The sequence below is a fragment of the Myxine glutinosa genome, chromosome 1, assembly GCF_964187855.1.
Source record: "Myxine glutinosa chromosome 1, kmMyxGlut1.1, whole genome shotgun sequence".
Taxonomy (NCBI): domain Eukaryota; kingdom Metazoa; phylum Chordata; class Myxini; order Myxiniformes; family Myxinidae; genus Myxine; species Myxine glutinosa.
The window spans coordinates 239,171,582-239,196,341 of NC_136261.1; the positions used below are offsets into that span (position 1 = coordinate 239,171,582).

The 24,760-nt window shown below is 43.3% G+C and overlaps 1 protein-coding gene across 1 annotated transcript in view; it reads left to right on the top strand.

Moving 5' to 3' along the window:
* LOC137419376 (uncharacterized) overlaps positions 1-24,760 on the top strand; it is a 116,375-nt gene that overhangs the window by 14,260 nt on the left and 77,355 nt on the right. The window contains exon 3 of the mRNA XM_078785362.1: positions 9,720-9,837. Within this exon, the coding sequence (XP_078641488.1) occupies positions 9,720-9,837 (118 nt within the window). The remainder of the gene's footprint in view (positions 1-9,719; positions 9,838-24,760) is intronic.

Sequence of the window (24,760 nt, forward strand, 5' to 3'; positions counted from 1 at the left end):
GCTGGACCGATCGCTGCATGGCTGCACGGATCGGACTCGGTGACCTCGGACAAAGACCTTCTATAAGGACATGGGTTGAATCCCTGCTTGAGAGAATGCCAACCCCCTCCTCGCCATCACGGTCGTCTCTCCAACTCACAATCCCACGAGATTTGCGGAAATGACGACCCAAAACCAATTATTCTTTTTGATTCGTATATAAACATCATTAAAAGTAAATAATAACCTTGGCCAAAGTTCAAACGACGTGGTTTTCATCTCTACATGAGAGAATTCCACATAGCTATTTGGATGGTGTATAAGCTAACAGATCACTCTCTCCATCGATATTGCCAAGGCCGTAACGCCTAAAGGCTCAAAATCCTTTTAAATGTTGACTTGGTAGTTTTTACAATGAAGGAAACACGTATTGGGAGTACAAACTACATAGCAATTTTGAGTGCGACAGCTCTGAGGCGTCTTTCGCTTCGCATCTAATTATTCATTACATTCATCGCATTCAATCATTCATTTAATGACCATTATGCTCATTCTTACGCTCATTAAAGCCGTTGCTAGTAATAATAATAATAAATCTTTATTGACCCATATTCAGGGAAATTATTCTTTGGTGACACCGTAAGTGGACCATCATTAAAACATAAAACACAAAGGGAATTAAGAAAACGAAACAAATATATATATATATATATATATATATATATATATATATATATATATATATATATATATATATAATATATTAAATGTGAATGAAAGAGTGAAGGTGAATAGAGAGTCTTGATTTTGGCAGTTTAACCATAAGAGGGTTGCAGGGAGATATTGTGCGACCTGTAGGAGTATTTGGGGGACAGAGCACAGACAGAGCTGGGGGAGCTAGGCTGGAGAGGAGTCTTTAGAAGACAGAAAGACCACCAACCTGCCTGCGGTGAGTAAGTGAAAGGCCCTCGGAGTTAGCTTCATCACAGGAGATTCCAATGATTCTGAAAGCTTTGGTTTCAACAGCGTGAAGCCGAGCTAGGTGTGAGGAAGGAGCACCATCCCAGAGGCTATGTCCATCCCTATGAACAGTTACGAGCCCGCAGTGCTTGCCCACGTCTGTAACATGCCACAAGCCAAGCCCCATGTTAAGTGCGGAGAGGTCTTCCCCGTTCCGCGGTTTCCAGACCAACTGAGAAAATCTGTTGCAATAGCCGGCATGGGCAGGGCCAAATGGACAGTGTACCAATCAGCAGCCGCATTTTCACCAAGAGCTCGTTTGATCCAGCTTTAGGCCCCGCCTCCACTATTCAGGTATAAAAGACCCACAGGGCAGGATCTGAGGGCTGCTGGTTCTGGCTTTGGTCTTGTCGGCGGTCTTGTTCGTGTTCATCACTTGTGACAGGGCGAGCTCGTGTTGTGGCAGGGCTCGTGTTGACAGGGCGAGCTGGGGATCGAGGCACTCGGACGGATGGAGTGAGCAGGCCATATGACCGAAGCCAAGCCATGCTGCATACATCTTTTATTTCTCACACAGTGGGCTATTATCTTGCACATCTTTACTCAGATTTCATAGTATAAAGACTGTTCTGACTGAACTCAATAAAGCTCAACAAAAAGTTAGTACACCACCAACTGTTCTTTTCAAAGCAACAGTCCAACTCCTCAGGAGCGGCCACCAATTGATAAAGCATTTTCTCTCCTATACCTAGGTATGCTTACGCGTACCACACCTTGTATCATCTCCAACATGCACCATTATACACCACATAAAAATCCTCCTACCTTTACCCCTCTCTTTAGCGTGGGTCACGGGAGCACGACTCCTCCCGCCCAGTAAGCAAGAGTCTTTGATCCTTGCATTGTCTTTTCTCACCTCCCATGAAAGTCTGATGGGCGCCTTGTTACCCTGCGCTCGCAAAGCGAAAAGCAGGGTTAGGCATTCGATTACGTACGTGTGCAGTATGTGTGCAGTATGTGTGCCGTGTCTGCATTTAAAAAAATCATTTTCTCCGCAACCGTTGGTTTGATTGAAATTAAATTTAACCGTAAGAGGGCCTCTGCCTGTCGATTTTTTTTGCTGATAATTATCACGTCATCGGTCCCGTGGTATGGACGCCATCTTCAAAAAAGTTTACACCTCTATATCTCCCAAATCGCTTAATGGAAAAAATTGAAACATGGCTCCTTGTGAAGTACACCCCATGGGAAATAAGATATGTTAATGATGATGTCATAGGTCCCTCCATTATGACGTCATAAATTGACAGGGACAACACTTAGTCTGATCATTTTGAAATTTATTGAGCGTGATCTACGCAACAATTGAATTAGAGAATATAAATTTATGTCACGTGGTCTGGCAGCCATATTGAATCAAAAAAAAAAAACCTTCAAAAACAAAAGAGTTCACTCGAACCAAGTTGACTGCTCAGGGTAAGTATTCTATGAAAACCATCTAGTATTGTGTAATAGTGGTAGATAAGGCATATGTTAAGGTTTTACTCTCTCCATTTTCTTTGCTCTGTACATACTTGCTTGCATTCTTCATTTGCTTGTGATGGCTCACTGTACATGCTTGTGATGGCTCACATTGAATTTGCATTTCCCCATTGTTCCCTTTGCATGCACCTTCTCCTCCCACCTTAAACATTAAAGCCCTTGAGTCCCCCCCCCCCTCTTTTGCATGATCCCACTTGTGCCTAATTATAATAAATCCCTTGTTGACATTCATTTCCAATCTGTCCGCGTTTGGCTTTTCCTCCATTGATCCAGCGCCGTCCGCACTTAGGTCATCCCGGAAGATTATAATTCCCCGACTGATTGGCTCATTGGTCCAATATGCACCCCACGGTTTAACGCTCGGCCGCATTAAGATCTAAGGAAGATAAGGGGGGTGCATATCGAGGGTGCGTACCCTGGCCAGGAGCCCACGTGACCTCTAGTTAGAGTAAATGGTGATAGACGTCGGACACTGTAACACATCGTTAACTGGTTGGCGCTCGTGGTTGACTAGAAACCTGCCAAGCACAAAGTCACGAAGTTATTCTGGGCACGAACTGGGCAAGAAGGACCTTTGTCAGGGAAGTGAACAAGAACCCAATGACCACACTGACAACTAAAGAATTCCTTGGCTGAGATGGGAGAACCTGCCAGAAGGACGTTGCAGTCTCTGCAGCCCTTTACAAATCTAGGCTTACGGGAGATTGACCAGACAGAAGCCACTCCTGAGAAAAAGGCACATGACAGCATGCCTGGAGTTCGCAAAAAGGCAAGTGAAAGACTCTGAGAGCATGAGGCAAAAGATTATGTGGTCTGTTGAGACGAAAATTGAACTCTTTGGTCTGAAAGCAAAGCACCATGTCTGGTGAAAACTGAGCACAGCTCATCACCTATCTAACACCGTCCACACCTATGGGATGCTTTTCAGTGGCAGGGACTGAGACACTTACAAGTCAGGAGACGACGTTGGTTCAGGAGCGAGCGGTATTCAATGACAAAGGACGGACTATAACCGAAACAGGCCCGGACAGGCCAGGCCCGGAAATGTCAAAACGAAGGTTACTGACTTTAAAATGAGATAGAAAATAATGTATAATCAGTTATGAGGTTAGTTAGCTACACAATACCGAAAATTCGGTGAAAAATGATAATAATAAAAAAATGAAGAAAAAAAATGAAAAATGAAAAAATCGAGCTCTGTGGGGCTAGACACATGACATTGGCCTAACCAAATATCGAACCCCCTGTCAGATTCCACCAAACCCCTCGGAGAAGATGTAGCTTGAACTCGATTACCCCCTAAAAAGACGTCTTTTTCGGGCGTGGCTCCGCCCACAATGGGCGCAATATGCCCACTCTGGGCAGGACACAACTAGATCATGATATCAACCTCCCACCCAAGTTTCATCAAGATCGGATGATATCATCGGGTAGTTATGCTGCAGACAGACAGACAGACACACACACATGACAAATATAGTGGTCACTTGATAACTCGTGAACCAACAATGAATGGAGCCAAATCCGAGCAAATCCTTGAGGAGAACCTGCTTAAGAGTGCAAAAGACCTTTGACTGCGGCGAAGATTTATGATCCAACAGAACAATGACCCCAAACATACAGCCAAAGCAACATTGGAAGGGTTTCAGAAAAAGAACGTTGAAGTCCTTGAGTCGCCCAGCCAAAGCCCAGACTTGAATCCCATTGCAAATCTGTGGGAAGACTTGAATATTGCTGTTCACCGACACTCCCCCCCCATCCGACTTGAGAGAGCTTGAGCAAATCTGCAAGGAAGAATTGGAGAAACTTCCCAAATCCAGATGAACAGACCCAAGACGACTAGAAGCTGTAATCACCGCCAAAGGCGCTTCTATGAAGTATTGACTCAGGGGGTTGAATACTTGTGTAAATTAGATATTTCTGTATTTCATTTTTAAATACTTTGTAATTTAAAAGAAAAATTCTACTTTGACATTATGTGGTGTCTATTATGTGTAGATCAGCCACATAACATCTCAATTTAATCCATTTTACATTCAGGCTGTCACACAAGAAATTGTGAAAAAAGTCACGGGGTGTGAATACATTCTGAACGCACTGTATATGGAATGAAGAGCTATGAAAAATCTGTAGCAATGCATAAACGAGAAGAATAAAGAGGAATCTCAAAACTTTATTTTTTGATTAAAGTCAGTTACTGCGACAAGCTGCAGGGTAATTGACAATTTCACAAATCAAAATCGGGTGTAACTATTGACGCATCATCAAGCGAATCTATCTCCCTTTATCTCTGTGGCTTTTGTGTCACACACATTCTCAAATAATTTGCACCACATGTCAAGAAGATACCATTTTTAGATTAGACGTGGACCTTGATACAGGTAAAGTACATTTACCTGTATTTCCATCAAAAGTGAACGCCATTTGCTGATGAAAGAATAACTCAAATAGAACGAACGGTGCATTTAAACTCAGACCAAGTACATCTAAAATTCTACTTTATATAGATAAATGACCTCATGATGTGTTTGGTCATTTGCCCACGTTTTACAGACCATTAGACGTTTTTGGGACCATAATGGTCAGATACTATAGTTAACTTGCTAGGAAAGATGCAGCTGAAAATAACCCAGAAAGGTTCCTGCATATAAAGACTACAGTAGAAAGTGCAGGATATAATCATAAAGTTCTTGCAACGAGCGAAACAAGATTGAACGATTGTTTTATTATAATTGCCTGTCATATCGCACAGTGGTGTCGACCTGACCATGTGATGGAATATCATTTATTCGAGACAAATAGCATAGACAATTTCTGGGTTTCATAACACCAAGGTTGTACTTGTGGCAAAATCTGTTTAATTTTTTTTTTGCATTAGAGCAAAGATTTCTTAATAGTTTGGATATATAGCCTATACAGTTACCTCCATATGTATTGGAACGGTGAAGTCAAATTTATTACCTCCGCCACCAAAGTTAGATGGAGGTAATGTTTTCACCCCTGCCTGTCTGACGTTTGTCCATTTGTTTGTGAACAAGATATCTCAAAAAGTTGTGGAAGGATTCAGACGAATTTTTTTTTCTAGGAAAACCCTATTTCCAAGCTGGCCTCCAAAGCCAGTCGCCGACTGCGCATTCTCCGTCGTGCGAAGTCCTTCCTTGGCACACCTGAGATCCTCACCACATATAAGGCTTTCATCCGCAGCTCAATGGAATACTGTTCTCCCCTATGGGCCGGTGCTCCTGCCTCACACCTAGCTCGTCTTCACGCTGTTGAAACCAAAGCTTTCACAATCATTGGAATCTCCCGCGATGAAGCTAACTCCGAGGGTCTTTCACTCACTCACCACAGGCAGGTTGGTGGTCTTTCTGTCTTCCAAGGACTGCTCTCCGGCCTTGCTCCCCCAGCTCTCTCTGTGCTCTGTCCCCCAAATATTCCTGCAGGTCGCACAAGATCTGCCAGCAACCCTCTTCTGGTTAAACTGCCAAAATCAAGACTCTCTGCTCACCTTCACTCCTTCACTTCTCTTTTTTCCCGCCTCTGGAACAAACTCCCTCACTCTTTTCAATCCCACTCCTCCCTCCAGGTCTTTAAAACAGCTGTTCACCACCATCTCTTATCCCCTATCCAAAACCTTGATCTTTTCTACCTCCGTTAATTCCCCCAAGATCCACTTTTTTTGAAATTCCGACTTCTTTCCTGGAAGTTCCAACAGGGTCCTTGTGTTTTATACTTCTCCCACCCCTGCCCTTCCCACGCCCCCCCCCCCCAAGCCCTCTCCCTCCCACAGATCTCCCGATGTCCCTGCTCTCAAATGTTGTGTTTGTGTGCTTCACCTTCTCTCCTTATCTTGTCTCTCGCCCCCTTTATCTTATGTTTTATGTGTCAGTTTGTCTTTTTGTGATTAATGTTAGCTCTTACACGAACCTCGAGCTTGTATTAAAAAAAAAAAAAATTGGGAGAGATGTAGTGTATGTGACAAGGACGAAATGATTAGATTTTGGTAACGATCCGGATTCGGATCCAGCTAGTAGAATATTTTAAGTGATTCTTCACCATTGAGAGATAGGGCTTAAAACGATACATAGCAGGATATCTCAAAAAGTTGTGGACGGATGATTTTGATTAAATATGATTTTATTGTGATTTTCTGGTCTACTCTGGGATACAAAAAGTGAACTGTTCACTTGGCAGAGGTATGCTCTCTACTGAGTGCCGTGCTAGTTACTATTGCTATTGATTTGGGATCAAAATATGAATATGAGGCAAGAATACAGAAGGTCTGTAGTCTTGGTATTTCTGTCGTCTTGGTATTCTTGGTATTTCTATGCATATGTTTTATTTTAGTAGAAAAATAGCACTTTGTATGTTCAGTCCCCCTATTTTTGGTAAGCATAAATATCCTCGCCAAGGAGGATGCGTGTTGAGGTGTATATCCGTGTTAAGATAGCCAATCATGGTGTTTTTCCAAGGTGGCTTTTAATAACAAAAGTAACCACAACGGCACTTGGTAGAGAGCATAACTCCGCCAAGCTGGATATAGATCCGGGATAAACCAAATTCTAATCACTTGTTCTTGTCACTTACCCAAATCATTCACCAAGTTTTGCCATAAGTCATCCACAAACTTTTGTTGAAATATTGTGCTATATTTAGTTTTTGTCCCTGTATCACTAAATGGTGACGAATCACTGAAAAAGTTTTTTAAAATCTCTGATCCGGATCCGATTTCGAATCCTCACCAAAATTGAACCAATTTTTCTTTGTCACACCCCCAACCTATCCATCAAGTTTTGACCAAATCCGTCTTCAACTTTTTGAGACATCGTGCCCTATCTCTATCTATCCTATCGACCTATCCTATCCATCTTGCCCTATCTATCTCATCGTATCGTTTGTTGCCCTATTTCTCAACGGTGAAGAATCAAAAAATTCTCAGATTCAGGTCCAGATCTGGATCTTCAGCAAAATCGAATCATTTTGTCCTTGTGATATACCCAACCTCTCCTCCAAATTTTTCCTGAATATGTCTTTTTGAGATATGTTGTTCACAGTCAGAAAAACAAACAAACAAACAAACAAACAAAGAAGAAAAATGTCATGCATAGCACGATACTTGCGAAATCCCTAAAATAAGTTGTTGACCTTTGGCCTATGTTGACCTTTTGGCCTATTAAAAAAATAACGACACTTCTTATCCATGTCACCCTCCCCATGGTTATATCAGAACGAGCTGATTCGTCACATGGTTGCAGGTGGCTTAAATCTGATATGGGGCTGTTCAAAAAATTTGTAACGCTATTTTCTTAGTACTTAATTGCGTAATATAAAGCTTGATTATGTAATGTAACGCTTGATTACCATGTGTTCTGACGTACTGTGCATTTTGACGGACTTGATCAAACCTTACTATCATTTGACATATGATTAGATTTTTCAGCATCCCTCATCGTGAATAAGACTCGACCCAAAGAAAGCCAATGGAAATCTGACGCAACAAACCCAGGCAGTGTATAATCAGCAGGGGCCTACAGGCCTAATTTGTTAGGCCCACCAGAAAACTAAGATGGTGGCCATTTAATTTCACCTTGGTGCTAAGGTGGGTGGAGTCAGGCAACAGTTGTAGGCATGGTACATCAGCTGTCTGACCAATGGGTGCATATTTCAAATATCGACCCACAAACAAGAACACCAAACAACAACAACAACAACAATATCAACAACACAAAGTTCTTGCAGACCTGCGACATGTCACAGGTAAAAACACAAAACTTTATTTATAGTATCCCTTTGACAAGGTGGAGAGTCCACATATTCAATTCCTCCTGACAAAAACCCTCCTAATGCCGACTATCGTGCACACGTGCACCATCGTCCCCATCATCTGCACAACAATCCTCGTGCACACTCCCAACTCGACCAACACATCCTGCACCCGCAGCAATCCCAACACCGACCAAAACTCCAATCCCATCACCTACGTTTCAAATCCCCTCCACTACATTACGACGACTCGCACAGCCCACCACCCCACATTCATTCACACTCACACCCACACTCATCTCACCCAATCTGTCCCTCTCCCCATCTGCACCTCCAATGATAGCAGCACCCACACCCTCTGCACCCTCATGCCACCCACAACAACATTTGCACATGTCATATACCCATCCAACAAACACGACCGACACTTTTAAAAGCAATCCCCCAGTCCCCCACTCTCTGACAAATCCAGCAAAGATGTTAAGCCTTTTCTCAGTTTACCAACCAAAGCTCTTAAACGAACCACTGACAAGCATTCAGAGGAGGAAAGACCCCCCCCCCCCCACCACAGTCATCATCAACCTGAACATCACCCACGTACAACACCCAATATACCGTTTCTAACTGTTCATGCATTTGTCCCTGGCCTTGCACTTATCGAGTGGCATCTGCTTCGAAATGTCCTCTTCTTCTGTAGGCCTAGACCCCTTTGTGCCACCATCAAGAGAGGGCTGACCACTATGACGCTCTGCAGACTCAACAATAGAGTGATCCATCTCTCCGATGGTGCCCTTCAGAGGGTCCCGCCATGGGATCCGCTCCCTCCACGCCTTTTCTACATCCACAGGCCAATGCGCTCACCTCAACGATGTCATATCAAAACAGTGCCCTCCATGAGTTCCAGATCAATTTCAGAGGCTGACCCCCTCCCACCCTTTTTGCGACATGTCTGCCAACATCGTGAGCACCCATGGCCATCAGGAGGCTGCCCAGACTCGTCAGTAGAGAAAACTTTACCCTCGTATTCAACCAGAAGCTTGATGGTCCAGAAAACGGGGCTGGGATCAAAAACTCATAGATCAGGCGGCCCAACCCTCCTGTCAGGAGGATAATCAATTCCTTCTTTTTTTTTAAATATAAGATACATTGAGTATGCAATTGCAAATTACACAAAAAGTTATTGAAATAAAATACAAGTTACTCGAGTTGATTTAACAATTTAAGTCTCCTTTTAAGATTAATATTTCTTAAAATGAAACTTTGTGAAACATACAGTATGTTTATGTTGTAGACAGTGTACAAATTGAAAAAAAGGTTTTTCCTTCAAAACTTTGCCTGTAAGATACCTTTAAATTGATACTAGTCAGAATGGATAAATTGAATTGTTTTGTGATATTCTGTATGTTTAAAAAAAGAGTTTTACAATTGCGCAGGAGTGAGAAACTCTAGTGTATGTAATTGCATGTGCCCAGCAGACAGGACATGGTGAAAGAACCTGCTTCTATGAATTGGCTTGCTGCCAGCTATATGAGCTCAACCTTCCCCCACCACTTCCACCACCTCCTCCGCCACGGCTCATTCAAATCACCAAAAGTGAGAAAAAGCACTCTTTTTCGGTTAGAGGGTGTGTGCAAACCTGGTTTTATTTTGTTGCTGTTTGGACGTTTGTAACTTGTTTGGGTGTTCCCAGTGTCGGCCATATGATGACAGTTTTGATGATTGTTTTCCTTCCAAATCTCTATGCCCTCTATCATCCTCCATCACCTCCAAACTGTTCCTTATAAATTGTAGATGCACTTAGTGATAATTGCTATGCCTTGAATATGTTATTTCTTCATGTATTTATTATACATTGTGTTAACTGTTTATTTCACTTGGTTGACATGCATTCCACAAAATATTTATCACACAAATTCCTCTCTTAACCCCCCCCCCCCCCAAAAAAAAAACCACCAAAAAAAAAATATATATATATATTGTTATGTCGGTGGGGTAGAGCAATATCTAGAGTCAGGTAGATCTGAATAGGTAACATGCTTTGTCTGTCACGATAAGGAATCTACCTGTAATAAGTTCTGTGTGTTTAGTCCGATTTGTCGGTTAAGGATTATACCTGTGAACATACCAGGATGTTCGTGTGCTAGGTAGTTGTAGGGATTAAAGATAACAGCCGTTGTGTGTCACACCTGGTAATCAAACCGTTGTCCCTGATGGCAATGTATACCCATATAAACACTTAGATAGGCCCTTTAGCGCACACAGTAATTAAATTCCCTTCCCTTACAACGACTTTGGAAGAAGCCAGATCCGGGCACCGCCGGGTGGCCGCCGTCAGCTACATCACCAGCTAGGCTGAGCAACATCGTGTGACCACGCCACAGGGAACGTGTGATTGGCGGGAAGGAGCTGGAAGGTTTGGTGGAAGGCACTGGTTGGTGGCGCGCCAAGGCTGACGTCACCACCCAGGTTATAAAAGTGCGCTGCACGACATTTCAGCAGCTCGAGCTTTAGCACTTGCACTCTCTGCCTCTTGCGCTGCATGTCTCTGGCTGTCTTGCGCTGCACGACATCTCTCTGTGCTTGAAGCTCTTGCGCTTCTTCTTGGTCTTGAGAGGTCCTAGTGGTCGTTGGTTCACCATCTGTGTGGTGCGGGAGCGAGGCTCGGTGCTGTGAATGGGTGGGACCTCGTGTGCAAACGGCGAGGGCGTTGGCTCGGGCCTAGCGAAGCGTGCGAGGCGGACGGAGGATTTATCCACACCAGAGTTTGGAGCACCATTGGACGATACACTGCAAGATGATGGACAGATAAGACCGCACACCACATCACCATTACACGACGTTTCTTTTGTTCATTCATCCCTGTGTCCTGTTGTTGAGTCTGGTGTGTGGGATCACAATTTAGGAATTAGATTTATCGTCGCGTTTCCCTGTCCCGATCCTTATTACAATAAACCCTTTTATTATTTCTTATTCCCTTCCACTCTGGTGTCTGTTTGAGTTAGGTCCCCTTCCACAGTTACATGCTCCCGCTTCTGCCGCTTCCCTTCTTCTCTTCCCGTGTTTTATAGCCGAATCCGTGTTTGGTCGTCCCCTCAAGTAAGTCCGTTTTGGTCCATCCGTGGTCCCTGGTGATAACCGGAGGGATTCGTGCGACAATATATATATATATATATGTATATATATATATATACAGACTTGGCATTTAATATGGAATGTTTTTTTTTTCTTGACTTGGGTTTACTTTCTGAACTCGGTATATCAATCTGGTGAGTTTCTTTTATGCTTCAGTGATTTCTTTGTTAAAAGAACCATGTCTCTGATTGTCTGTCGCAGCAAGAAGTCAATAACAGGATTATATCACAGGCGGCGTGACAAAATGTATGGACAGGTACATTTGACGCCTGGCTTCACAATCGGGTATATAAGGGTTGTTGCGTTCTGTATTAGTGGAAAACAACGGCTGCACGTCTACAAAAGTTATTGCCGCTTCCCCACGAGATGGTCCGTCAACTCGACAATGCTGTTTGTCATTTAGTGGTGGCTTTACGAAATTCCGGCATGAAACAGAGTGCTATTGCTCGGCAGTATGGCATCACTCAAGGTCAGGTGTCAAAGATCCTGAAACGAAATGCTCAGAGGGGTGTCCCTACTCCAATACCGAGGCCAGGACGACCCCGCAGAACCACAAGGAGGGATGATCACCAGCTGCACCGGTTAGTCCGCAATGGCCGTACCAAGTCAGCTAATCGGCTTAGGGCTGAGTGGCAGCAACTGACAAATGTGCCTTTATCCAGAAGGATAGTCGACCAACGACTGGTTCAAGCAGGCTATCGTGCCAGGCGTCCCCTGACAAAGCCACGTCTGACCAGACAACACCGCCAGTGCCGATTGCAGTGGGCCAGAGAGCACCGTCAATGGAACCCAGGACACTGGAATCACGTGATCTTCAGTGACGAGTCTAGATTTCTGGTCTATCGTCAAGATGGCCACATCCGAGTGTGCAGACAAGTGCATGAAGCCTACAACGAAGATTGTATAGTGCCAAGAGTCCAAACTGGAGGTGGTGGGGTGACCGTTTGGGCTGCTTTTCATGCAGGGGGCAAAACTGACCTGGTTGTTCTGAATGGAAACCTGAACCAGTTCAAGCACAAGGCCATTCTGGAAGAAACATTGCTTCCATTTGTTCATGCGACCTTTCGAGGAAACTTTGTCTTCCAAGATGACAATGCACGGCCTCATCGTGCTCGCATGACCCAGCACTTTCTTGCTGACCGTGGTGTAGAGCATATGGAGTGGCCTGCCATGTCCCTGGATATGAATCCGATAGAGAACTTGTGGGCAGAATTAACGCGTCAAATCGACAACTTGGACCAGCAGCCTGCCTCTGTGCGTGAATTGCAGCAGGCTATTTTGACTGCATGGCAAGCGATTCCTGTCCAAACCTTGGCAAATCTCGTGAACAGCATGCCTCGACGTGTACGTGCTGTCCTGAATGCTCGTGGGGGTTACACAAAGTACTGAACTGTAATTTTACTGTCCGTAATCCCAGTCATAATTGAGCTTTTGTTTTTGTTAAAAAAAATTTGGCTAATGTGCAAAATAAAGAGATAATTCTGGAAAACGCACAGAAGTTTAACACAGTACTGTCCGTGAATTGAGTTCGATATCAGTTTACATCACTTTCAAGGATCAATTTATTTGTTTCGAAATGTCAAATGTGGTTTTTGTTTCTCTTAAAGGTCACATTAACAAAATCTAGAATAATTTCAACATAATTCCAATGAACTTTTGGTTCTAAGTCATCTTGAAAAGTAAGTTCACCCCCCAAAAAAAATATTCCATATTAAATGCCAAGTCTGTATATATACATGTATATATATACATTGTTGCGGTTTTCTGTTGTTACAAATAAAGGTTAATTTCGCCGTCATAGTTTAGTCACACTACGACACGTAGCCTTGCGATAGTTGTTATTTCATCGTAAATGTAAGCATAGTCCTTTTCCTGTGTTAGTTTTCCGTTGAGTAGAATAATGAGAGTTTGGTCTCCTTCCAATGCTTTATGCCGCCTCAATGCTTTGGTTTTTGGCGCAAATTACCACGAGGCCGGCCTGACAAGTCGAGACAAGCCGAAGGAAGGCGGAACAGGGACAGTGGGAGTGACCGGTAAGCACCAGCCGCCAATCAGGGCTCGAAGGGAGTGGCTTAGCACAGCGTCAAAAGGTGTGGTTTGGAACATTCGATGCGGGCTAAGGGCGTGGCAATATAACCCTTTGCGCAAAGCCCCCACCTCAGATTTTTGAGGGGAGAGGAGCTTGAACAAGTTAAACGCTCGGTTGAGCTTGAGGCAGATCCTCTATTGAGTTACGCAAGTGAAAGCACGCCGTTGATTAATCGCGCCGTGAGGAACCGCCGAGCCGGGCGAGAGACGCGCATATTCGCCAGCCTGCCTTTATTCGTGATACGTGCCGCAAGGATCCCTCCCACCTGCCTGCCTGCCTTCATCGTGGGATGTGCTGTGACAGGCAGAGGGCCACGTCGGGCGAGCTGTTCCTGAACAACGGAGCTGGCACGTTCAGCGCATGAACATTTCCTTCTTTCATTCCCCCTGAGAGTGTGAACAGGCCCGTGTCTGGGGAATAAGCTAAGACTGTATAAGATCTGCCCTGGGTCTCTGCTTCTACCAATCATTGTAAATAATAATAATTAAACCTGTTATTTCTTTGATTCGACCATTTAGTCCTTTCCATCTATTGACTAAGCATGGTACGAATTATCGCTCTAATTGGGTTCCAATACTAAGGTAATTGCACGGACCACGTGGTACGCCATCCGCTTGGACGTACTCAAATTACACGTGGTTTGTGCGAGACTTGATCCCCGTCTCCATGGCGGCGTAGGTATTTAGGTACGTGCGAGAATTGTCCCAAAACCATGTCATGCGTCTGCCCGGGAGTGGCGATTCAAATCTCATGGTTGCAACGACCCAAAAAGAACAAGGGGCTTAATATCCCTTTGGTAAGGGCAGGAGGGTCGCGGCGAAAACCGTAACAACATATATATATATATATATCAGTCACTATGCGACCTTCATATCATCAGTGGAGAACCGCCAGCAAGGTGTACCATACAGCTGCTGCTGCATAGTGACTGATATAAAAACCGAAAGGTTCACAGAGTTACAAGTGTATGGAAGGCTCACTGCGTTGCCCTGATGAAGCCCCAACAAGGGCGAAACCAGGTCGGTAACTGTGAGTTTTGCATGCACTTGTGACAGTATCTGAATTTCTAATCCATAATGACGCACTGCTAGATGGTTCCTCTGGAGCTTTGCAGGCAATGCGGACATGCATGGCGATGACGTCATGATGTTCGCTCATGAGGTTGGAGAACCAGATTACAGATACTATATATATATATATATATATATATATATATATATATATATATATATATATATATATATATATATAACTGTAAGAAATAGTAGAAACTCCAAAGTACGAGCAGGGCGTCTCATTTGTATTGAATAAATAATCGATAGATTGAATAAGACGCGGACGTAGCTTCAGGACGTCGATCTTTAATTGTCGACAAGCTTTCGACCAACAAAGGTCTTCCTCTGAGTCTACAAAAACAGCAGGCATGTATATCAGTCAAGTATGTATGGTGATATGTGTGTGAGATGTGTGATGTGTGTAGAAAATGCATACAGAAGGAAGAGCCACGCCAAAGTTCACTCACCAGCCCCAAGTTCAACGGAAGTGACCGTTTGCGTTACAGTTAGGGTGCACGTGCATATACAAATACATATAGAGATATACATACATAAACATACAAGCATATATTCATATCCCATTTATATTCATATAATATATTTATATATTTATATAAATGACATATAAAGGTAGAATGAATGAATGAATGAATGATGAATGAATGAATGAATGAATGAATGGGTTACGGTTAACAATTTGATTGGGTTGATGTGGGAACATGCTTTAGTCATCAAAATTTATGCCATGAGGGACTTTTGTCCGAAGTTTGTGTATCCAAAAGGACTCACGTTTCAGAATCGTGGTGTGTGATCGATTTGTGATTGATTCAATGGCAGAGATCTGAATGTCATTTATAGAGTGATCCGGTTGATTAAAGTGTATCGTGTAAGGTAGAGATTTGCCCTGACTGGTGTGGAAGTTATTGATTTCTGACCGGGTGTTATTAAATCGTGTGTAGAGTGTATTTTCAGTTTTTCCAACATATTGTTTGGTGCACTTTTGGCAAGTGATTAGGTATATGACCCATGTAGATTTGCAGTTCATATAGGAGGTGATGGGGAATTTTTGTCCAGTGCTAGAACTACAGAATTTGTTTCCTTCTAGTAAATGCTTGTGAATAATCATCGCCATGCAAATCTCTACCTTACACGATACACTTTAATCAACCGGATCACTCTATAAATGACATTCAGATCTCTGCCATTGAATCAATCACAAATCGATCACACACCACGATTCTGAAACGTGAGTCCTTTTGGATACACAAACTTCGGACAAAAGTCCCTCATGGCATAAATTTTGATGACTAAAGCATGTTCCCACATCAACCCAATCAAATTGTTAACCGTAACCCATTCATTCATTCATTCAACATTCATTCATTCATTCATTCTACCTTTATATGTCATTTATATAAATATATAAATATATTATATGAATATAAATGGGATATGAATATATGCTTGTATGTTTATGTATGTATATCTCTATATTTGTATATGCACGTGCACCCTAACTGTAACGCAAACGGTCACTTCCGTTGAACTTGGGGCTGGTGAGTGAACTTTGGCGTGGCTCTTCCTTCTGTATGCATTTTCTACACACATCACACATCTCACACACATATCACCATACATACTTGACTGATATACATGCCTGCTGTTTTTGTAGACTCAGAAGAAGACCTTTGTTGGTCTAAAGCTTGTCGACAATTAAAGATCGACGTCCTGAAGCTACGTCCGCGTCTTATTTAATCTAACGATTATATATATATATATACATATATATATATATATATATATATATATATATATATATATATATATATATATATATATATATATATATATATATATATATATATACAGTGGTACCTCGGCTTACGAGTTTAATCCGTTCCGTGACGGAGCTCGTAAGCCAAATCGCTCGTAAGTCAAAGCAAATTTTCCCATTCAAATGCATTGAAATGCTATTAATCCGTTCCAGCCTCAAAAAAAAAACACCAATTTTTTTTGTTAGGTGCTTTTAAATAACAAAAATGTACTTTATAAATAACAAATAATGTATAAACAAGCACGACCTCGTATATACTGTACATAATACAAGAGAATGTAAAGAAATAAACTGGTTTTATTAAGCAGAGGAGAAGAGCATGCCAGGTGAGGTGTGCGTGTTGTCGACTTGGCGAGGCAGTACGATCGTACTCCTTCTACGATATGTACGATTTTGAAGCAGAAGGAGTCCATAAAGGCTATAACGCCAGCCAAGGGCGTTACGATTATTTCAAAGCTCCGGACCTCTATCCATGAAGATATGGAGAAGTTGTTGTTTGTGTGGTTGAAGGAGAAGCAGCTCGCAGGAGATACCGTGACCGAGAGCATCATGTGTTTGAAAAGATTGAAACTCGGATATCGAGCACGGACCACGAGGTGTTTTTTCTTTTTTCTTAATCTCGGTTTCAGTGAACTTTTGCTCTGTGCTCACGTGTACTGTACCTGTACCTGTAATGGTACGTCAGAGGATGGCACCTGTTGTCATCATATTAAGTGCAAGATGTTCTGCATCGTAAGTTGGTACACCGTGGTCTTTCGGCGGTGTTTAAGCCGGCCGTCTTGGCTTCTGTCACCATTGGCATTGAGTCTTTCGATGTAGGTAGGTCGTTGTGTGCCGGTGCCTTGGCCGAATTCCTTCATTGCTGCATTGTTAGCTCACCTGGTTTTTTATACCACATCTTTGGTTATCGGACCAGCGAATGACGTCATCTCCAAAGTATGGCTTATTCTCACTTGTCTTGGACGATCTTCTACTTCTAGCCTTCCACCGTGCATTTGGTGTCCACTGTACTTACTGTACAGTGCCTGGTAAAATTGATGTAATGGGTTTTTGACCGTCAACGCCATGAACCGTCATGAACCGTCAACGCCATGAACCGCTAACACTCAAAAGCCCATTTATCGCGCCTTATAAAGCAAAACGCAAACCGAAAGCCATGCCTCTCAAGCGAGGCGTGCTTCCGTGGTCACGTGATCCACAGGTGTAGCTCATTATACCCGCACACGCGACACGCTTTGGCGGTCACGTGACCAGCCACTCTGGAGGCGGGGATCCCCGCCGATGACGTCACCGGCTGGAGCAAGGAGATTCCTCGCTCATGTATTTCGACGATTGCGTGTTTTATATCCAAGCAGAGATGCTTTCACGGCAAGATAACCACGTGACCGGAACCGGAAGCCACAACCGGAAAATTCAAAAAAATAAATTTTTTGAGCTCGTACATCGGATCTCGGCTCGTATCCCAAAGCAACAAACCGCCCGAGCGACGGCTCGTATCCCGAAAAACTCGTACGTTGGGGCACTCGTAAGCCGAGGTACCACTGTATATATATATACATATACATATATATATATACATATACATATATATATATACATATACTGTACAGATATATATATACAGTGCATTCAGGAAGTATTCAGACCCCTTCACTTTTTCACATTTTGTTATGTTGCAGCATTATGCTGAAACCGTTTAAATTCATTTTTTCCCTCATCAATCTACACTCGATACCCCATAATGACAAAGAGAAAACAGGATTTTAGAAAGTTTTGCAAATTTATTAAAAAGAACAAACTGAAATATCACATTGACATAAGTATTCATACCCTTTGCTATGACACTTGAAATTTATCTGAGGTGCCTCCCATTTCTCCACATCATCTTTGAGATGTTTCTACACCTTGATTGGAGTCCACCTGTGGTAAATTCAATTGATTGGACAAGATTTGGAAAAGCACACACCTGTCTATATAATTATAAGGTCTCAACGGAAGCCAAACAGTTCAATCTTGGTTTCATCAGACCACAGAATCTTGTTTCTCAGAGTCTTAGAGTCCTTTATGTGCTTTTTGGCAAACTCCACGCCAAAATAGCAAAGCCAAAAATAACCACGTTTTGGCTTTGATGTGTCTTTCACTGAGGAGAGGCTTCCGTCTGGCCACTCTGCCATAAAGCCCAGATAGGTGGAGTGTTGCAGTGATGGTTGTCCTTCTGGAAGTTTCTCCCATCTCCACATAGGATCTCTGGAACTCAGCCAGAGTGACCATCAAGTTCTTGTTCACCTCTCTTAGCAAGGCCCTTCTCCCCCGATTGCTCAGTTTGGCTGGGCGACCGGCTCAAGGAAGAGTCCTGGTTGTTCCGAACTTCTTCCATTTAAGAATTATTGAGGCCACTGTGATCTTGGGGACCTTCAATGCAGCAGAGATTTTTTGTAGGCTTCCCCAGATCTGTGCCTCGACCCCATCCTGTCTCTGAGCTCTGCAGGCAGTTCCTTCGACCTCATGGCTTTGTTTTTGCTCCGATATGCATTGTCAGCTGTGAGACCTTATATAGACAGGTGTGTGCCTTTCCAGATCATGTTCAATCAATTGAATTTACCACAGATGGACTCCAATCAAGGTGTAGAAACATCTCAAAGATGATCAAGAGAAATGGGAGGCACCTGAGCTAAATTTAAAGTGTCATAGGAAAGGGTATGAATACTTATGTCAATGTGATATTTCAGTTTTTTCTTTTTAATAAATTTGCAAAACTTTCTAAAATCCTGTTTTCTCTTTGTCATTATGGGGTATTGAGTGTAGATTGATGAGGGAAAAAATGAATTTAAACGATTTCAGCAAAAGGCTGCAACATCACAAAATGTGAAAAAGTGAAGGGGTCTGAATGCTTTCTGAATGCACTATATATGTATATATATATATATATAAATATATACATACAGTGGCGTAGTGATGGGGGGGGGGGGGGGCAGAGGGTGCGACCGCACCAGGTGCGAGGTGGATGGGACGCCAAATGACAACCTCAAAAAAACGTTTTCATGCTCCATTTGATTGTATTGTACTGTATATAAATTATAATACAACAAACTTGTGAGATCACGAGAAACAACATTAATAACCACGTTTTACCGTTTAAACTCCGTGCTACATGTCAATGTGTCATGTTGATGTTTACAAACTCCTTTCCATCCGGATTCACTTTTTTCATAATTCCTATTTCTATAACATCACACAGTAAATAAATCAGTGTTATGGTGTTAGTAATTATCGGGCTGCCTGCTGCATATATCTCTTATCTTGTATTATGAGTGTTAATATGCACTCGGGATTATGGAGGTCGCCCATTGGTCCAAGGGATGGAGGGGTTTGTTGGACGTTTGTTATGTAATTACGTCGATCACATCTTGATATCTCAGGTGTATGTCCCAATCAGCGAGGCCAGGATCACATGTCAAGTGAGTTCTTTTACTTCCTTGCCTTCCTATGCTGCTCTGTCTCATCAGCTCTCGTCTCGAGGCCATAGAAATACCACACCGTGCTGCATATAAATACCACACCATGCTGCATAGAAATACCACACCGTGCTGCATATAAATACCACACCTTGCTGCATATACATACCACACCGTGCTGCATTTAAATACCACACCGTGCTGCATATAGATACCACACCTTGCTGCATATACATACCACACCTTGCTGCATATAAATACCACACCGTGCTGCATATAAATACCACACCGTGCTGCATATAAATACCACACCATGATGCATATAAATACCACACCTTGCTGCATATACATACCACACCGTGCTGCATATAAATACCACACCTTGCTGCATATAAATACCACACCTTGCTGCATATACATACCACACCGTGCTGCATATAGATACCACACCTTGCTGCATATAAATACCACACCGTGCTGCATATAAATACCACACCGTGTTGCATATAAATACCACACCTTGCTGCATATACATACCACACCTTGCTGCATATAAATACCACACCGTGCTGCATATAAATACCACTCCGTGCTGCATATAAATACCACACCTTGCTGCATATACATACCACACCTTGCTGTATATAGATACCACACCTTGCTATATATAAATACCATACCTTGCTGCATATAAATACCACACCTAGCTGCATATAAATACCACACCTTGCTGCATATAAATACCACACCTTGCTGCATATAAATACCACACCTTGCTGCATATAAATACCACACCTTGCTGCATGCATGTTTGATGTAGTTTTTGTTAACGGCATTGTAGCATACCTGCCTGCTCTACTGCTTCAGCATTAGTTTACCTTTTACCAAGCCCAGGTTTGCTTGGACCAGGGCAGGGATTATACGTTCGTTATATTATTTACAAATAGTACAATTATAAATTATTGTTGTTAATATTATTAGTATTAATAAATGCTTTGTTACAATGTTACCATTGTTTTTGTTATATATTTTGTAATAGGAATACCATGCCATTCCTTGCCTTCCTCTGCTGCCTGCATATCATGGAAGGACCCATTAAACTGCTATATACACCTTAACATCGCACGTGTTTAGAAACACAGGAATTCTTCCGGATTCTTTGTAGTTAATACAACTACACATCTCAGTAGCTCATATCTAAATCTATTCTCATTTTGAACAGGTTCCAGGGCTCTGCTGCTGAACCCGCTGGGTAACCCTAGAGCTCTTTCATATGGCCCACAAGGAATTTCTGACTATGTCAGTGTCCGCATTTTGCGAAATTTTTGACCTTTGCCCCGAGCGCTAAAAACAATCAATACGCCACTGTGTGTGTGTGTATATATATACATATATATATATATATATATATATATATATGTATATATATATATATGTATATATGTATATATGTATACAGATATATATATATATATGTATATATGTATACAGGACTCCTTATTAGGGTATTACACATCCTCAATGCACAAGAAAGGACTAAGTATTATAAAAGAGTACAGCAATCAGTCAAAACAAAACATATAATTGGTTATACTTGGTAATTGGTAAAGCAGCAAGAAATACAAAGGGGGAGGGGCATAACAGCTCCCTACATACCGCCCTTTTGGATCTAAGATACAACGTTATCTACGAGCCAATCAAAGGCCTTTATTTCAAAACAAAGCAGAAACAAACAAATCAGAAAAGTCATTCAACATATCACGCGAAGGCAGCCCAGTGAGCATGTCCCGTACCCAAAGTACCACACATAGCACTCAGCAGGATGATTCGCGTCTGTATGTGAGTATGCAATGTAAGTCCGTAAAAGCAGGGTGATCAAATGGCATAAAAAATCCTCCAAGAGAGGCGAGATAGACAGTGTAAAAGGTTCACTAAACATACCACGCGGATGCAGCCCAGTGAGCATGTCCCGTACCCAAGTACCACACATAGCACTCAGCAGGATGATCCGCGGGTATGTGGGTGTATGTGGGTGTATGTGGGTGTATGATGTAGGTCAGGTGTAGATGGATGTATGAGGTGAGACCGTAGAAGCATGAAGATCGAATAGCGCGTCAAATCCACAACGAAGACCTCTGGTTCCGCCGGGGTCCACACCCAGGAAGATCTCCCGACCCACCCTTGGCCCACAGAGGTGCGGCCAGGACTCCTCCCCGACTGGAGCTCGCCCAGGCTTCCCCAGGTGAAATCCTTGGAGATCTTCAGCGCTCAATCGATATTCATGTTCATGAGGTCTCTTACATGCTGGTGATCTGGGGAAGACACAACATCATCAGTATCAGGTGGCTTAAACCTATGGCCATAAAACAAAGCATAACGGTCCAAAGGAGGGAGAGCAACTTCCTTTGGGTCAAAGTCGAGATCGTCCGAGGCGATGCTGCTTCCACCGCTGTTATCCATGGACGAATCCGTAAAACAATCAGATTCGGAACTCAGAGTATCTCCACGATTGAGTTCCTCTCCATCCGGGCTTGGGTTTGCAGTTGGGTCCAAATCCCGGACTGGGTCAGTGACGTTTGACTCACTGTGAGCTTGTGAGACATAAAGGTGAGCTCGTGAAACATAAAGAGGCAAGGCCTGCATTGAGACATAAACATCAGTCGGGGACCCGTGCAAGTGGCCCACATCATCATTGGTAACATCATCAGTAACATTATTCTCAGGTGGCGTATGCCTGCGGCGTCGGCGGCCAGCAACAGTCATAGCCTTACACATAGAGAAAAAATGCGAGGAATCCCTTAGGAACTCGTTGGCGTCTGCATGCGACATGTTGGGGTCCAGAGTAATCGGCCTCCTGGCAGCCTGAAATGCTCTGAGGTCCGCAACTGTGTAATCAAAATCATTATCGGTAATATCAACAATGGAAGAACAATCTTCGGAAGTGGAGATCTCATTGTCGCGGCCCAGTGACTCGTTCGGGTCGTCGTTCCAGGATCCGCGGTCTGCAGTCACGTCGACGGCCGGAGTGTCATCTGGACCCCCGGTCAGCTTGTCGGTCATCACCATGGCCTTTTCTGGTGTCGTCTTCAGTGTCCATCCTGTGGTAAACTTTCTCACACACGCAAGGACTAAAGCCTTGATTAGTACACAACAAACCACGATTCCAAGGACTATTGCCAAGGCGGTCAATATCCACTTTACTATCGTACCTGTCCATCCTTTAAACCAGTCAGTAAGCCACTGGTGGGAGGCTTCTCGATCCATTCGATCCTTTGTCAATATATGAGCACTTTCTCTTAACCTTATAATAGCAGCACTGACCCCCTGTGAAGGATCAGGAATAAAAGTACAACATTTACCCTTAATTATCCCACATACCCCTCCTCGTTCTGCCAGTAGCATATCTAACGCAACCCTATTTTGCATAACCATTGTACGCAGGTGGACAACCGTGTCCAACATTTCGTCATGTGCTGTAGCGGTGTCGTTGGCCACCTGTTCTAAAATTAACGCAATTTTGTCAATGCGGTAACTGCTCATGACCGTCCCAGCCCATGGGAAGAAGAAACCAACGGCCTTCTCCCAATCAGCGCCGTGTAAGGTGGTGGTGTCGTCGTCGTGCCAATAGGTGCTACGTTGTGTCCTTATGAGTGCAGTGGTATTATGCAAGTGTTGTCGCATTTCCATCTCTGGGAAAACTGATCCTAAATAGCAAATTCCTCCCCAATTATCAGGTAAATACGGGTAAGCTTTATTCCCGCATACAAACATGGTCCCGTGCGGAGCCACTAAATGAGTGGTCATGCAAGTGAGAAGGCCTGGGATGGTGTTTGTCCCGTTTTTCCCCTCTCCATGCCAACCGGAGGTGTGTGAGGTTATGTAATAGCGAGCTTGTAATATTCACTAGCTGCCTGTGTTTCCTTTCCCCAGGGTCCGCAGGGAGGGTATTCTTACACACGGACCTGCCCATCAGTACTTGGCCCTTTTCCTCTAAGCAGAGGGCCCCCTGTGCCGGTGTTACCATCGGCATGTTGCGTCCTATCCTTTGGTTGGTGGCCTTTCCTGCCGCCTCGTCCGCCCTTGCGTTGCCCCGAGCAACGTCAGCGTCCGCCCTTTGATGGCCGCGACATTTGATCACCGCAATAGCGCGGGGAAGCAAAATGCTTTGGAGTAGCCCTTCCAATTCTACCACGCGCACCACAGCCCATATCCACCACAATTTACCTGTACCCTCTACCTATTTTAAACTACTATCCACGGGTATTCGTGAAGGGGGTCCATCTTTCCCAACCACTCCCTTCGCACCAGCCACTCCACGTTGTCCATAAACCTCTGAGACACACACACAACCTGTCCATTTCACAGTGAGGTGGGGTGCAGATCAATTCTGAAATAACAAAGAGGGTTTTGTCTGAAATTCGTCTCATGAAAACCCATCCAAGAGTCCAGTGTGACAGACAGACAGACACAGACACTGTGACACACAGAAAACCCCAGGTACACATTCAAACCAGCTTGTCCCCAGATCCACAAATGTTCACCTTCTCCCATTACAATCCCCTTATTTCATTCCCTGTGCAAATTAAACCGACAGTTCAACCCAAGGTCGCAGCACGAGTCGGGCCTGGTGTGGGAGTGAACCAGATAAGACTTTGGCTGAAATGTCTGCTGGCCCGACCAAGCCTGTTTATTAGATTAAAGGAAACGCATTTTAAATGCAGTGAATTTTCTTCTAAAAATGGCAAAATGAAATTGGACGTAGCTTTTTAAAGCACTTTTGACAATTTCCACTTTGGACTTTTGGTCCAACCACCACTTTTGGTTTTGGTCAAACTTTTGACTTTGTCCAATTTCCAGCTAACGTTAACCTTTAATTTAAACCAAATTGCAACTGAAGTTGCTTTCCTGAACCCAGGCAGTTACATACATCCCTGCTCACGCCACACAAGAT